This window comes from Eschrichtius robustus, chromosome 8 (genome assembly GCF_028021215.1).
Source record: "Eschrichtius robustus isolate mEscRob2 chromosome 8, mEscRob2.pri, whole genome shotgun sequence".
Taxonomy (NCBI): Eukaryota; Metazoa; Chordata; class Mammalia; order Artiodactyla; family Eschrichtiidae; genus Eschrichtius; species Eschrichtius robustus.
In genome coordinates, this window is record NC_090831.1 from 118265923 (window position 1) to 118280764 (window position 14842).

Sequence of the window (14842 nt, forward strand, 5' to 3'; positions counted from 1 at the left end):
GCACGGGCAGGCCCCGGGCGAGCCCCGCGCACTCGCCGCCGAGGCCGAGAGGGCGGGCTGGGCTCCCCGGAAGAGGGGAGAGCGAGGGCGGCCGAAGGGGCCGGAGAGGGGGCGGGCCGGGCGGGGAGGGACGCGGAGGGGGCGGGCTGGGCTGCGCTCGCTCCAGCCGCCGCTCGGGAGCAGAGCAGCGGGCGGCGGGACCCGCGACCCAGCGCGGCGCCGGCGAGGGCGACGCGGGCCCCTCAAGATCCGCGGCGCCCCGCCTCCGGAGCAGCGCCGGCCGCCGCGCGGACCCGCGCCGCGGAGAAGGTTGGTCCCTGCACCCGAGCGGAGCGGCGGGCGGCCCCGGTGAGCGCCCGGAGCCCCGGCTCCAGCGCGGGGCCTCGGGGGAGCGCAGACCTGCTGAGCCTGCGGCCGGCGCGAAGGTGAGCCCGGGGGTCGCAGGCGGCGTGGGGGGTCGGGGGCCTGCGTGCCTGGGGACAGGAATTCGGGTTTGCAGAAGTAAAGGGGCCCTCCAGACAGGGCCTCTGCAGATCCGGGGGTCCTCGCGGGGGAGTGCTGAGTCTCCGTCCCCAAAGCGAGAGCGGGGTTCGTGAGCGGTGCGGACCCGGCCAGCCTGGCTCCCACCCCACCCCCGCCTGTGACGAGCCGTCAGTGACACCCCGATAAGCCTGCTGCTGCGGCCCCCCCCACGGTGTTTCCAGAGGCACTCGGTTGGCTCTGATATAGGGGTTCCTGATCTAGGGGTCCTGGAAGAGGCCGGGCTCCCAGCCTGCTGAAGAGGATTGACCACCCCTCTGACTCCAGTGGCATGTCTCCAATCCCGGTGGAGCTGGGAGGAGCAAGGAGGTTGATCGCACACCTGCCCCCAGCTCCCCACAGCCTATCCTGCTCCCGCAGCCCCATGACCACCCATAAGCCCTGGAGTGGAGGGAAGGCTTGGTTCCTGCTCCCCAGCCCTGACCCCCAAATTACAACCGAAGTCTACTGCTTGCTGCTGCCCCAGCTCCACCCCCTCGCTTTACATCTGGGTGCGTGGCCCTGCCTGCCCGACACCCCGACCCACCAGTCTTGGCTGTCTGGCACCCTCTCTCCTCCCATCCCTGGGGGAGCTGGCAGGGGCCCAGCGTAGCCGATGTTGTAATGTCCCTGGCAGTACCCAGGGAGAGAAGTGGCTGGGCCTGTTCCCAGTCAGTTAACCCCAGGCCCTGTGCCCGCCCCGGGAACTTGACTCAGGCTCTAGAAGGAGAGATGCTCGTTTAGTGGGAAAGGAGCTGTGGGAAGCTGGCAGTCCAGGGAAACTGCCCAAGTGACTGGGGCTCTGAGACTTGCCAGGTGCTTCTGTTCAGAGAGGCCGCTTGGCTCTTTGAGGGCAATGCACATTTTTTATCGCAGGAAGATTAGGGTGCAGGCTCCTATGTATGTACCTGCCTAGTGACCTGGGGAAGAGGACTCATTTAGAGTCTGTCGGTTCCTTCAGGGCGCAAGAAGATGGCAGGCAAGGGCCGCTCTGTCATCAGAATGCCAGGGAGCAACAGGCAGTGATGGGCTGAGCGGGGGAAGGGCAGGACCATCCCTCCTCCGGGCAGGGCCAGATGCTCTCCCAGCGGATCACCATCTCCAGAGCTGGGCCCTTGGCCTTGTGTCCCCACCAGGTGGAATGGGGATGCTGGGGTTTGGGGGGCTTTGAGCCTGAGGTTTCCCTTTCTCTACTTCCCTGCGTACCTTCCTCTCCCAGCCCAGGTGTTTCCACAGGAACAACTCCCACCCAGGGCAGAGAGAGGTTGACAACCCAACTAGGGGTGGAGTAGGGAGAGACCCAGGGTGAGGGGGAAGGGCTCATGGGCATATGCCAGCAACGTGAGGACCACTCGGGATCTGCAGGGATGGGCCTGCTGCCACACACACACACACACACACACCCAGCGCATACTCTCCTGCTCCACACCCATCTCACCTAATAGACACTCTCCCTTACACACTCTCACACTTGCTCTCATGGGCACCGGTCCTGGCACTCATGGGCTTTCTTCCACAATCTTCCACTTACTCATCTCTCCTGTATATGCACCAACTGCCCCAACACCCTCCCTTATGCCCTTTACCAGGGCCCCGCATGTCCCCCCATCATGCACAGCCAGAGTGGCTCATTCTAAGTGGCTGTCTCGCTAGACCCAGACACTGCCTGCATCTTAAAAGCCTCCCCCAGCTCCACAGCCAGCCGGGGAGTGGGAGGCACATTTGTCTGCCTCTGCGTGCTCTGGGGGACATTCTCCGGGGCTGGAGTCCCCCGGGGACATAGCACTGTCCTCTGCTAGGACAGTGTGCTAGCCAATGTGTCCTAGCCAATCCACACATTGGCTTCTCCAGCCAGGGCAGCAGGGGTTAGAAGCACCGGAGGAAAGCTACCTCCTCACTGTCTGCTCTGGATGCCTCCTTAAAGGCCGCTGGGATCCTTTTCAGGGCGGGTGGCCAGATCTCAAAGAGACCTACTGAGACCAAGGTAGAGATTAAGGGGTAGAGGCTGCAGCATTCAGCTGAGCAAGGATTATACTGGAATTTCCTGGGCGTTTAACAGCTGCAGAACAGGACAGACGACAGGGCCTGTGGTACTCACCCCTCCCACGCTGACCCTGCGGCTAACAGGTGTGAGGACCAGCTCAGCAACTGGAGCAGACACACCAGCCACTTAAAGCCATTGGCCTCTTTGCCCTTGGGACCTTCCCTCGCCCTGCTGGCCCCTGCAGGCTGCTCTGCTTCCCTGTCGGGGCTCACTTTGCCGTGATGCCCCATGTGCGTTCCCAGTGTATAGCCCTCTCTGTCCCCCTCTTTCTCTTTGAAGTTGCAGGCCTTTGCTTACAGGATGCTTGACATCCTGTAAGAAAAGCATGGCATAATCAGTGGGGCAATTTGAACTTCTTGGGAGATAAGCTTAAAGACTATCCAGGGATAGAAGTTATTTTGCTTTTATTGTTGACATTATTTCGCTCATTCATTCCCAGGTCCTACTGCCTCTCCCTCTCTGCTTTCTTCTTATAGATGAAAATTTCTAGATGTTTGGAAACTTAGAGGGCACAGGGCAGGGAGGATAAATTGTAAACATGTTATACTAGTCTAAGTTTTATAAATATTTTCCTTTTCTGTTTGGATTCTATGAGATTTTGTTTTAATTATAAAAATAAGATATGCTCATTGTAACAAGAAAAACAATTCAAGTATGTATAAGAGACCGTTAATAACTGCTTCCCCATGCTCCTACAGTAACCAATTTTACTGGCCCAATATATCTTTTGCCATACCTTTCCTCCAAGCTCACTGGGCTTAGATTATTTAATTTTTAAAAATTCGCTTTGTGGATCGAGGTGCATAAATTATATTTAACTCAGCTTGGTTTGTTCATAAATTATCATATTTAGCATTTTAATTTGAGCACAGTATAAACTTCTTAAATTCTTACAGATTTACTCATTTATTTTTAAATCTTTCATTTTTATACATAACAGAGCTCATAAGCTATGATTTAGAAGCTAAGATTCTACACATCTTTAATCTTTGCCATTTTGTGAAAACAAAATACAATCCTGATGCCTATGAAACTGTCATGTTTTTGTAAACTAAAGAAATGTAGCAAGCTTGTGGCTCTCGTGTCCCTACTGTATCAAAAAGATATAAAATGGTATAACCAGAAGAGGAGCTGAGAAAAAAAAAAATCTGGTCATAGAATGCAATTTTTATCACAAGAAACTTTGTCTAATCAGTCTCATTTTCTGAGCTATCATTTTACATCCACATTTCTGCTGCTCCTGGTGTTTTATATTTTTAAAACCAATACACATCTGAAATGTGAATGTTTTCCTGATGGAGATCAGTTTTCTGCTTTTTCAGGGGTTAGAGGATTTCTAAACCGTGACCGATTCATGAGCTGGAGGAGATAGAGGAATCTCAAGCAGGCCACAGGGAAGAGGGTGAGGGGCCTGGCCTTACAGAGGCCTGTCTCCCTCTGTGTGGCAGCAGGGATGTGATTGGCTGCTCCCAGGGCGCACTCCTGGACCAAATGCGGAAAGATGTCCTCATCCTCAGCCATTGAAGGCACCTTTGAAAATCAAGTTCTAAGTCCTGCTTGTTTTGTATTCTAGGCATGTGATGGAGCTGCGTGTTCTTGTCACTTATATCTCCGCCTTTGAATCTTGTTTCAAAAGAATCTGCAGTGGCAGGAATTAGTTGACAGCAATTTCTTCCGTGTCTTAATAAAGTTCCCTCTATCCTTATTTTTATCCTTACCATAGAGGTACACTCAGTTTCTTTTTATACATTAAAAAATAAAAGACTTGGATTTATCTGCTTTGTTTGATACGTGAGAACTGACCTAACTTCCTAGTCTCACTCAGCAACAGTTTTTTTCTGAGGAAACTTATTTATAACCTTCAGTCTTCTGGATCCGAATCTAAAAGAGGTCCTCATCAAACAGCAAAAGTACACTTCTGGGTACTTGAAGGTCCTCAACCATTTCTTTTTAATGAATGTCTTTGTTCTTCGTAAAATTTCAAAAAATTCCTTGTGGCAGTCTACATGTGATGTCTCCACTTTATTCTTTTCTTCCTGATTCCTCTTGACAACAGAAGCTGAATGGATTTAGCGTGTTTTATAATTGCTTCTGCTTTTTTCTGGATCTTCTGGAGAGAGGCCAGCTTCATGTTGTCATCAAGATGCATACTAAGGCTATGCGCACACGCCCTATTATAGCCACAAGCCACCGTGTTACTTGTATTGTGGGTCATCAAAGCAAATGCTTGGCCATTCATCTTCTAGACTGTTCCATACTGCACAGCTGATATGATCTGCAGGGCATCCTTTTCTCTCATGTTTTGCTGTCTCTCAAAAAAAATTCACTGGGATATTCCAAAGTGTTCATTATTCCTTCTCCATGATTATTTGTCTAGTTATAAGTTTAAGAAGACATGGTACTTTTAGTTTCTTCTTTGTACAGATTCCAGAATCCATCCATGTTCTAACTGAAAGAGGCTATTTTAAAGACTATCTGCTGGGCAAATGGTGTAATAGCCTTCATTGTTTAAAGACGTTTTGCTGGCATTTTCAGTTCTCGATAACAGCCTTCCTAAAGACTCTGTGACCATTTCTCAAAGAAATGGTTGAGGACCTTCAAGTACCCAGAAGTGTACTTTTGCTGTTTGATGAGGACCTTTTTTCGATTCGGATCCAGAAGACCGAAGGTTATAAATAAGTTTCTTCAGACAGTGGTCTGCTCTGGTGTGTCAAGCATGCCTTCAAATTAAGTCATTGAGAGTTGGGGTGGGGTGTATATCTACAGCATGAATTACTTTAGGATAGTTTCTAAACAGCCGTTGATGATGGGACAGTGCTTTTTACTTTACCATCTCTTGGTTCTTCTTGAAACATTTATTTTATATGTGAATGATTCTAGTAGCATTTGGGACAGTATTTGCAAAGAACCTCTGTTTCTTAGGAATAACTTGCCCTGTGGAAATGCTTCTTTTTCCCCCCAGCTTTACTGAGATACAATTGACATATAATATTGTGTAAGTTTAAGATATACAACGTGAAGATTTGGCAATGCTCCTTACTTGCCTCCATAGGCTATAAATTGAACTCTCTGTTTCTCATATAGGGGTCTAGAGGCATGAAAGGTACATTTCAGTGGCTACATGGCAGACATCCACTACATGTCAGCCCATGCAGATGCAGAAATGGTGTCTTTTCATGAAAACCACCTGGAGATAACACTGACGGCTTCAGCTTACAGCATAGCCAGCATTAACTGAAAAAATTAGATTAACAGAAATCAAATCATGATTCTCATATTTATCAAAATTAAATATAGTTTAATAGCTTAGTTTCAGCTTCATTGTGAAATGTGTAATTTTTAGGTTCCAACTTCCAATTGACTTTTTTTTTTTACTCTCAAACTCGTGTCTTTTGAGAAACATGCCTCTTGTTTTCTTCTCAGCAGAAATAAATGACCTCTACTGTCCATGCAACTCACAGACTTTTGAGACTCAGTCACGAGGAGAGACATAGCTCGCCACTAACCTTAGACCAACAGCAAAGAAAGGTCTGAGCCTCCTGGTCTTCACCGTGACCCTGGAGGCAGCCAGGGCTCCTGGGCATGCGCTTGTGAGCGCAGCGCTGTGCTTCTTAAGGCTCGGGAATGTTTTACATAAAAGCGTGAAATCATTTTGAGGGCATGAACGCTATTTTGATTCGTTTTATTAAACAGTTATTATTTATGGATTTGAATGAAATTTTAATGATTTCATTGAAAAATAATATGTATGCAAGATTTTTAAAATATAAAAATTTAAGGGGATATAGTGAGAGTAAGTGTCTCTTGCACTAGCCCCCATTCTCTCCCTCTCCCCTTCTTCCCAGGTTTTGTCTACCTTTCTTAAAGATCCTTACATACATATGTATATGTAGGTCCTTCTTAAGTTACCGATCGATCAATCGGGAGCATACTGTATATGGTTCTGCAATGGACTATGTACTTTCACTTGGAAATTATTTTCATATCAGTACATAAACACTAGCCCTTATTCCTTCTGAAGGTTGTGCCGTAATTTTTTAACCATCTTCCTATTGATGAACAGTTACTTTACAGTCTTTTCCCTTACAAGCAATGCTGCAATAAATATTCTTGTTCGAACATCTATGCAAAAGGATCCAAGTATACGATACCTGAAGGACAGATTCTTAGAAGTGAAGCTGCTAGATAGACATCGCCAACTGTCCTTCTAAGAGGATACACCAACTTGAGCCCGTATGCGCAATGAATGCAAGAGAGCCTATTTCTCATACCTTCCCCACCCAGGCATTGTTAATCTCGTAGAACAAAATGGCAATTCACTGTTGTTTCAACATGCCTCCCTTTCATTGTGAGCAAACTAGGGAGCATCTTTTCATATACACTTGTGGAGAGAGGACCTTGGTTCATAAAATGTAGGTATGCCACACCTACATAGCTCTGTCCCTTCTCTGTCCTGGCTCCTTTATCAGATGGAATCTTTCCGCCTATGTTCTTTTCTGCGTCTGCTCTCACACCCTCCCTCCCATGATACCCCCCAGCTCTCCTTCTTCGGTCCCTCTCGCTTCACTGCCTCTCTGAAATGTCTAGAGTATCCGAGTCTGATGGGGGTTGGGAGGTGTTGGGCAGGGGGAACCGTGTGCCCCCAGGGAAGGAGTAGCTTCTAACTCGCCTGCTTTTAATGAGAAGAATCTTCTGATTTTCTATGCAGGGTGGCCGTAGGAGGAAGGGAGGAGAGTAAATGAAGAGAAAGAACTTGAATAACTCCTTCCAGAAGCAAAGGGGTAAGACTGGCCCAGAACTACCCGGTGCTCTAAAGGGGAGGGCCATGAGAAACAGATGCTCAGAGATGGGTCGCCTGTGGAGTGTAGTGGGTGACCGGGCACATGGTCCTCCAAGATGGTGGACCTGACACAGGTCAGGAGAGAGTCAGCCTCCTGCTGGCCCTCACCCATGGTTGGTGCTGGGGCACTTTGCGAGCTACAGGGGGAGACCCAGGGCCAACTCTGAAGCAATGCGGTTCCCTCCCACCGGCCTCCTCTGGTCCTTTGTGTCTCCCTAGGAAGCCAGCTTGGCTGCAGACCCCAGTCTTACGAAGCAGCAGCCCCACCTGGGAGCAGGGTGGTGGCCAGAGCAATGGTGGGAGCCCTGAAGATGCCTCATGGCCGCTGAGCGGGCTGCCCCGTCAGGGAGCAGGGTGGCGGGCATGGTGTGTGGCCTGTGGGTCCTGGTGCTGGTGTCCTCAGTCCTGGCTCTGGAAGGTAAGAGGGAGGGGAGACGGGAGAACCCCCCACCTGCCAGGGGAGAGCCAGCACTGATGGGAAGTGGGAAAGATTCAGAAAAGGCAGGAAATGGTGAAGACATCTAAAGGGGGAAAGGAAGGGGGAAGGTTTCAGAGAAAGACTCCCGACAGGCAGCTGTGCTCCTGTTAGTCAATTCAAGGAACCGGGGAGGGAAATTCTCTTTTTCCTAATGGGAATGGGGTGGGGTGAGACCTGCTGGCTGAAGGCCTGCTAACTGCGTGCCCCTTCTTATCGCTGGGCAGAGGTATTGCTGGACACCACTGGAGAGACATCTGAGATTGGCTGGCTCACCTACCCACCAGGTGGGGTGAGTGTCACGCTTTCATTCTGAACCCAACGCCCCCCCACCCCCACCCCCACCCCCGCTAGCGTGTTGAGTTTGTGGAGGAAACCCTGAGCAGAGATGGATGGGACAAGATGCCTGACCTCCAGAGGAGCAGGACTTCCGGGTATCCTCAGCTGCTTTGCATGTCATTAATGCTAAGTTTCACCGGGAGGGATATGCCCCCGCCTCCCTGCACCTTTCCAGCCCCGAGCAGCTAATGCCCTCTGTGGTCCTCCCTGCAGTGGGACGAAGTGAGTGTTCTGGATGACCAGCGACGCCTGACTCGGACCTTCGAGGCATGCCACGTGGCCGGGGCCCTTCCCGGCCCCGGGCAGGACAATTGGCTGCAGACACACTTCGTGGAGCGGCGAGGGGCCCAGAGGGCGCACATCCGGCTGCACTTCTCCGTGCGGGCCTGCTCCAGCCTTGGCGTGGCGGGGGGCACCTGCCGGGAGACCTTCACGCTTTACTACCGCCAGGCCGAGGAGCCCGACAGCTCCGACAGCACCTCCTCCTGGCACCTCAAACGCTGGACCAAGGTGGACACGATCGCGGCGGATGAGAGTTTCCCCGCCTCCTCAGCGTGGGCGGTGGGCCCGCGCGGGGCGGGGCAGCGGGCGGGGCTGCAGCTGAACGTCAAGGAGCGGAGCTTCGGGCCCTTGACCCAGCGCGGCTTCTACGTGGCCTTCCAGGACACCGGGGCCTGCCTGGCCCTCGTGGCGGTCAGGCTCTTCTCCTACGCCTGCCCCTCCGTGCTCCGCGCCTTCGCCACCTTTCCTGAGACGCAGGCCAGTGGGGCCGGGGGGGCCTCCCTGGTGGCGGCCGTGGGCACCTGTGTGGAGCACGCAGAGCCCGAGGAGGATGGAGGAGGGGGCCAGGCAGGAGGCAGCCCTCCCAGGCTGCACTGTAACGGGGAGGGCAAGTGGATGGTAGCCGTTGGGAGCTGCCGCTGCCAGCCCGGACACGAGCCTGCTCGCGGAGACAAGGCCTGCCAAGGTGAGACCCCGCTCCCTTGCACCTGCCCCCCACCTTTGGGATCCTCTCCTGAACGAGCCCACACTTCATTTTGTCCCCAGAAGGTCAGGAATAAGTTATTTTAGGAAAGGACCCCTGTTTTCTCCAGATTTATTTCCTAAAGCGCACAACCTTGCTCTCAGCCACTCATCTGAAACTTTTAGAACCTTCTGGAGACTTCCACAGCGATTGCTGGGGATCCTAGGGCTGCAGGCCTGAGAAGGGATGGAAATGAAAGGAGTTAAACTCCTAGGCTGGCTTGGGATGGGGTCCTTTGTCCGCATTTGCCATCTAGCTGGGGATGGTTCACCCCAGGGCCAGGTGACCAGGAGGCAGGTAGAAGGCCGTGCATGCAGCTGTAAAGAATGATCCTGCGGCAGAGGCAGGCTAGGCAGTCGAGCCCGGCAGCTACATGTGGTGCTTGCTCTGCTGTAGCCCCTACCACACCTCACTTTTTCCATCAATGGAAATGTAATTCTGCCCCGGCAAAATGGCAGAAGTAATCTCTGGCTGAGGGAGGGAAAGAGGGGAGAGAGGGGTGAGGAGGAGATGGATCTCGGAAGGCTGGGAGGATGGCTGTGTGCAGGTGTGGGGGGCTCAGGAGGGGATGGACGGGGTGGGCCTGAGGCCTCTACCCTCTTCTGCCCCTCAGCCTGCCCCAGGGGGTCCTACAAGGCCTCTGCTGGGAATGCCCCCTGCTCACCGTGCCCTGCCCGCAGCCTCGCCCCTGACCCTGCGGCCCCCGTGTGCCCCTGCCTGGAGGGCTTCTACCGGGCCAGCTCCGACCCCCCAGAGGCCCCCTGCACTGGTGAGTCCCGCCCCCCCCCCCCCCCGCCCCGGCCCCAGGGATGGGCGTGGGATGGGCGTGGGATGGGAGTGGGACCAGGGGAGGGAGAGCCTGGAGGGCAACACGGTGCAGCTGGTTTGCATTTGCAGTGACTTCTTTCTCCTGTGTCCTTGCTTTCCTTTCCCGCCTCTTTCCCCGACCCCATCTCCACCTGGCCCACCTCCTTCCTTTCTCGCCCCACCTGCCTTCTCCGCTTTCCCCTGCTTTCTGTCTCCTCCCTCTGGGCCGTCCTCCCTCCCCTGCCTCCTTCCTTCCCCAATCACCCCCGCCCCACGACTCCCGCCTTTGCGGCGCTTCCCTGCCCTGCACACGCCCTCCCCAGCCCCCCCGTCGGCCCCTCAGGAGCTGTGGTTTGAGGTGCAGGGCTCTGCGCTCATGCTGCACTGGCGCCTGCCCCAGGAGCTGGGGGGACGCGGGGACCTGCTCTTCAACGTCGTGTGCAAGGAGTGTGGAGCGGGAGGCAGGGGCCCTTGTCGCCGCTGCAGGGATGAGGTGCATTTCGACCCCCGCCAGAGGGGCCTGACTGAGAGCCGCGTGCTCGTTGGGGGGCTCCGGGCACACGTGCCCTACATCTTGGAGGTGCAGGCCGTCAATGGGGTGTCGGAGCTCAGCCCCGACCCTCCCCAGGCTGCAGCCGTCAATGTCAGCACCAGCCACGCAGGTGAGCCTTGCCCTCCCCTAAGCTGCCAGTCACCGCCTTAGAGGCCACTCCCGCTCTCCCGCCCCTGGGCACCGCCGCTAACCCCGCACTCCAGTTCCCTCCGCAGTGCCTGCTGTGCACCAGGTGAGCCGGGCCTCCAGCAGCATCACCGTGTCCTGGCCACAGCCCGACCAGGCCAACGGGGACATCCTGGATTATCAGCTCCGCTACTATGACCAGGTGGGGAGCAGAGGGGCGCCCGGCGGGGATGCTGGGAGCCGCAAGTGCTCCGCAGTGGGGCTAGGCTTGGGGAGACAGGAGACGTGCCTCGGGGCCCTGCCCCAGCGGGGTGTGAGGAGCGGGGGCGGGAGCAGGGGGGCGAGGGTCCCTCGCAGCTGGCAGGGAGTGAGCGGCTGTCACCCCCAGGCAGAAGATGAATCCCACTCGTTCACCCTGACCAGCGAGACCAACACGGCCACCGTGACCCAGCTGAGCCCCGGCCACATCTATGGCTTCCAGGTGCGGGCACGGACAGCCGCAGGCCACGGCCCGTACGGGGGCAAGGTCTACTTCCAGACGCTGCCTCAAGGTGAGAGGAGGCCTGGACGGGGCGGGGGGCGGCCCGAGGGATCGTGAGGAGGGGTCCAGGAACCATCCAGGCCTCGAACCTTCACCCCAAACCCTCCAGACCGGGAGACTGGCTGCCCACCGACCTTCGGGTCTGTGGGGGGAGGGGGTGTGGGTAGGTGGGTGCTTGCGGGGCGGTGTGTGAGACCTGCACTGGCGCGTGAGATCTCCCACACCTGCGACTCTGGGTGGCTGGTTCTCCAGGTGAGCTGTCTGCCCAGCTCCCCGAGAGACTCTCCTTGGTGGTTGGGTCCATCCTGGGGGCGCTGGCCTTCCTTCTGCTGGCGGCCATCACCGTGCTGGCTCTCGTCTTCCGGAGGTGAGTCTCTCCCCGCCGTGGCCCAGCACCGTACTCTCCAAAGCACGATCCCAAGCCCTGATGGCCCCTAGGTTCCCTGCAGAAACGCCCACGAGTGTCCTCCTCCACCACCACCGCCACCCAGCCCCTGCCCTTGGGGCGCGGCTCCTTCCAGCCACTGAGCCCTGGCAGGACCTCGGCCTTCGTGGGCAGACTGGGGGGGGGAATGGGAGAGGGAGTGTGACCGCAGGACTCTGGTTTGTCCCCCAGGAAGCGGCGTGGAACGGGCTACGTGGAGCAGGTGCAGCAGTACAGCAGCCCAGGTGTGGGTGTGGCTGGGATGGGAGGGGCCGGGGGCCGGGAGGGCACCAGGCAAGGCTGGGCCCCCCAGGGTCGAGGGCAGCTCCTTGGCACCATCTTCGGCAGTGAGAGAGCGTGCCTGGGCTGCGTGGGCCGCCCGCCTGCACACCTCCTCCTAATGGACCCCGCGTGCCTGCAGGGCTAGGGGTGAAGTACTACGTCGACCCCTCCACCTACGAGGACCCCTGCCAGGCCATCCGAGAATTCGCCCGGGAGGTCGATCCCACATACATGAAGATCGAGGAGGTCATTGGAGCAGGTATGGCAGAGGCAGAGGGAGGGCACGGAAGGGGTCCCAGCAGGGTCCCTCCTAAACAGGGCAGGACACTGAGTCCTTCCTGGAGACCACCCCCCCCCCCCAGCGTATGCCTGCTCTCCCAGGCTCCTTCGGGGAGGTGCGCCGGGGCCGCCTGCAGCCCCGGGGACGGCGGGAGCAGGCCGTGGCCATCCAGGCCCTGTGGAGCGGAGGCGCCGAGAGCCTGCAGACGGCCTTTCTAGGCCAGGCCGCAGTGCTGGGCCAGTTTCAGCACCCCAACATCCTGCGGCTGGAGGGCGTGGTCACCAAGAGTCGGCCCCTCATGGTGGTGACGGAGCTCATGGAGCTGGGCCCCCTGGACAGCTTCCTGAGGGTCAGTCAGGCTGGTGGCAAGGTGTGGGGGTCGGCTCGGGCCGGGAAGGTGGGCACTTCTCAACTGTCCCGGAGACAAAGAGCCCTGTCTGTGCCTTCGCTCCCTGCTGCCCCACCTCCAGGGTCTCCGTCCTTCACTCCCAGGCCGTTCGCTGATCCCCAGGTCCCTTTGCCTTTTGGCGCCAGTGTCTCTGCGTGATGTGCCGAGGTCCCCCGCCCCTTGGCTGACCTCTGCCCCCCATCCCTCAGCAGCGGGAGGGCCAGTTCAGCAGCCTGCAGCTGGTGGCCATGCAGCGGGGCGTGGCCGCCGCCATGCACCACCTGTCCAGCTTCGCCTTCGTCCACCGCGCACTCGCTGCCCACAGCGTGCTGGTGAACAGCCACCTAGTGTGCAAAGTGGCTCGTCTTGGCCACAGTCCTCAGGTGAGAGCACAGCCCTGGGGCCCCGCATCCCTCAGGGGGTGCCGGAGGCTGAGCTGGAACCTGGGGCGGTGGATGCCTCAGGTGGTGTATCTTAGTGTCTGAAGGGGCGGAGCTCACCTGTGTGATGGAGGGGTTTCAGGGACTGAGGACACTGGGGAAGAAAGGGGACTGGGAGGGTGGGAGTCCTAGAACCACCTCCTGCCCTTCCCTAATGATGACTCGTGTCAGAGCCGCTGGGTACAAATCGTGAACACGCCACCCTCAAGCTCTGTGACATTGCACAGGTTTGTACTTCTCGATGCCTCAGCCTTTGCCTCTGCAAGATGGAGATAATGGCATCTACGCTACAGGGTCGTTATGGGATTAAGCGAGAGGCTTGATGTAAAACCCTTGAGGCACATCTGAGCACGCAGTAGTTGATCAATAACTAGGACCACTGCTCTGATTATTGCTGTTGTTACTTTCAACCCCACCCGTCAGGGCCCAAGTTGTATGCTTCGCTGGGCAGCCCCAGAGGTCATTGCACACGGGAAACATACAACATCCAGTGACGTCTGGAGCTTTGGGATAGTGATGTGGGAAGTGATGAGTTACGGAGAACGGCCCTACTGGGACATGCGTGACCAGGAGGTGAGCTCTTGACCTAGACACTGCCAATTCCCCACCGCTGTCCCTCCAGCCTTCACAGACTCACACATTCTAAGCCCTCCATTCGTGGGTCTCATTTTCCACATCTTTTAAGTTCCTTTCCAACCTCATGGTTACCTGACAATACATTCCTTTCCACTAGCAATAGCCTCCAAGCACCACGTGCTTCCTCTAACCCCCAGGTACTAAATGCAATAGAGCAGGAGTTCCGGCTGCCCCCGCCTCCAGGCTGTCCGCCTGGATTACACCTGCTTATGCTGGACACTTGGCAGAAGGATCGTACCCAGCGACCTCACTTTGACCAGCTGGTGGCTGCGTTTGACAAGATGATCCGCAAGCCAGACACTCTGCAGGGAGCAGAGCACTCCGGCGGGAGCCCCAGGGACAGGTCTGGAGCTTGGGGCTAAAGCCTGGGAAAGCCAGGGAGGGATGAGGCAAACCAAAAAGAAAACTGAGGCGAAGGGGACTAGGATGAAGAGGGGACCTTGACCTGCCTGCCCCTCCCACTCAGACCCTCCCAGGCCCTTCTGAACCCCGCGGCCCTGGACTTTCCCTCTCTGCACTCCCCTCAGGCCTGGCTCTCGGCCATCGGCCTGGAGTGCTACCAGGACAGCTTCTCCCAGTCCGGCCTCCACACCTTCAGTGACGTGGCTCAGCTCAGCCTGGAGTAAGCAGGGTGAGGTGGGAGAGGGGAGCCCAGGCCCCAGGGCAGGGGTCGCGCCTGGGATCTTGGAGATACTGGCCCCGATTTAATCCACTCCTTCCCCAACAGAGACCTGCCAACCCTGGGCATCACCCTGGCCGGCCACCAGAAGAAGCTGCTGCACCACATCCAGCTCCTGAAGCAGCACCTGAGGCCGCTGGGCTCCGTGGAGGTCTGAGCCCCCGGCAGAAAGCTATGAACTGACTGACAGACACTGCCCGTGACCCAGTCCTGGACGCAGGTCCAAGGAGGACATGGGAGATGATGTGAGCCCGTCTCCACCCTGGCCTCCGTGAGAGGCACCTGCCCGCCACACTAAACCCGACCCTGGGGACGCCTCACTCCCTGGTCCTCTGCCCCTCCACCGCCCTCCCCCACATTAAAGGGAAAGAAGGGATTTTGCAAGTTGGAGATGTGGTGAGGCCTCGGTCTGCAAAGAAGGGGGTGGGAAGGCCTTGGAGCAGAG

The 14842-nt window shown here is 56.3% G+C and overlaps 1 protein-coding gene across 1 annotated transcript; it reads left to right on the plus strand.

Annotated features, from left to right (window-relative positions):
- Positions 1 to 352: 352 nt before the first annotated feature.
- On the plus strand, positions 353 to 14739 carry EPHB6 (EPH receptor B6). Its single transcript, XM_068550135.1, has 18 exons — positions 353 to 425; positions 7272 to 7344; positions 7623 to 7821; positions 8106 to 8170; positions 8431 to 9184; positions 9855 to 10010; positions 10372 to 10710; positions 10805 to 10929; positions 11116 to 11278; positions 11521 to 11635; positions 11885 to 11937; positions 12114 to 12233; positions 12356 to 12603; positions 12852 to 13025; positions 13506 to 13655; positions 13856 to 14061; positions 14185 to 14340; positions 14446 to 14739. Exons 3-18 carry the CDS (start codon positions 7722 to 7724, stop codon positions 14552 to 14554), a joined length of 3033 nt encoding a protein of 1010 aa, XP_068406236.1. The 5' UTR covers positions 353 to 425; positions 7272 to 7344; positions 7623 to 7721; the 3' UTR covers positions 14555 to 14739.
- Positions 14740 to 14842: the final 103 nt, after the last annotated feature.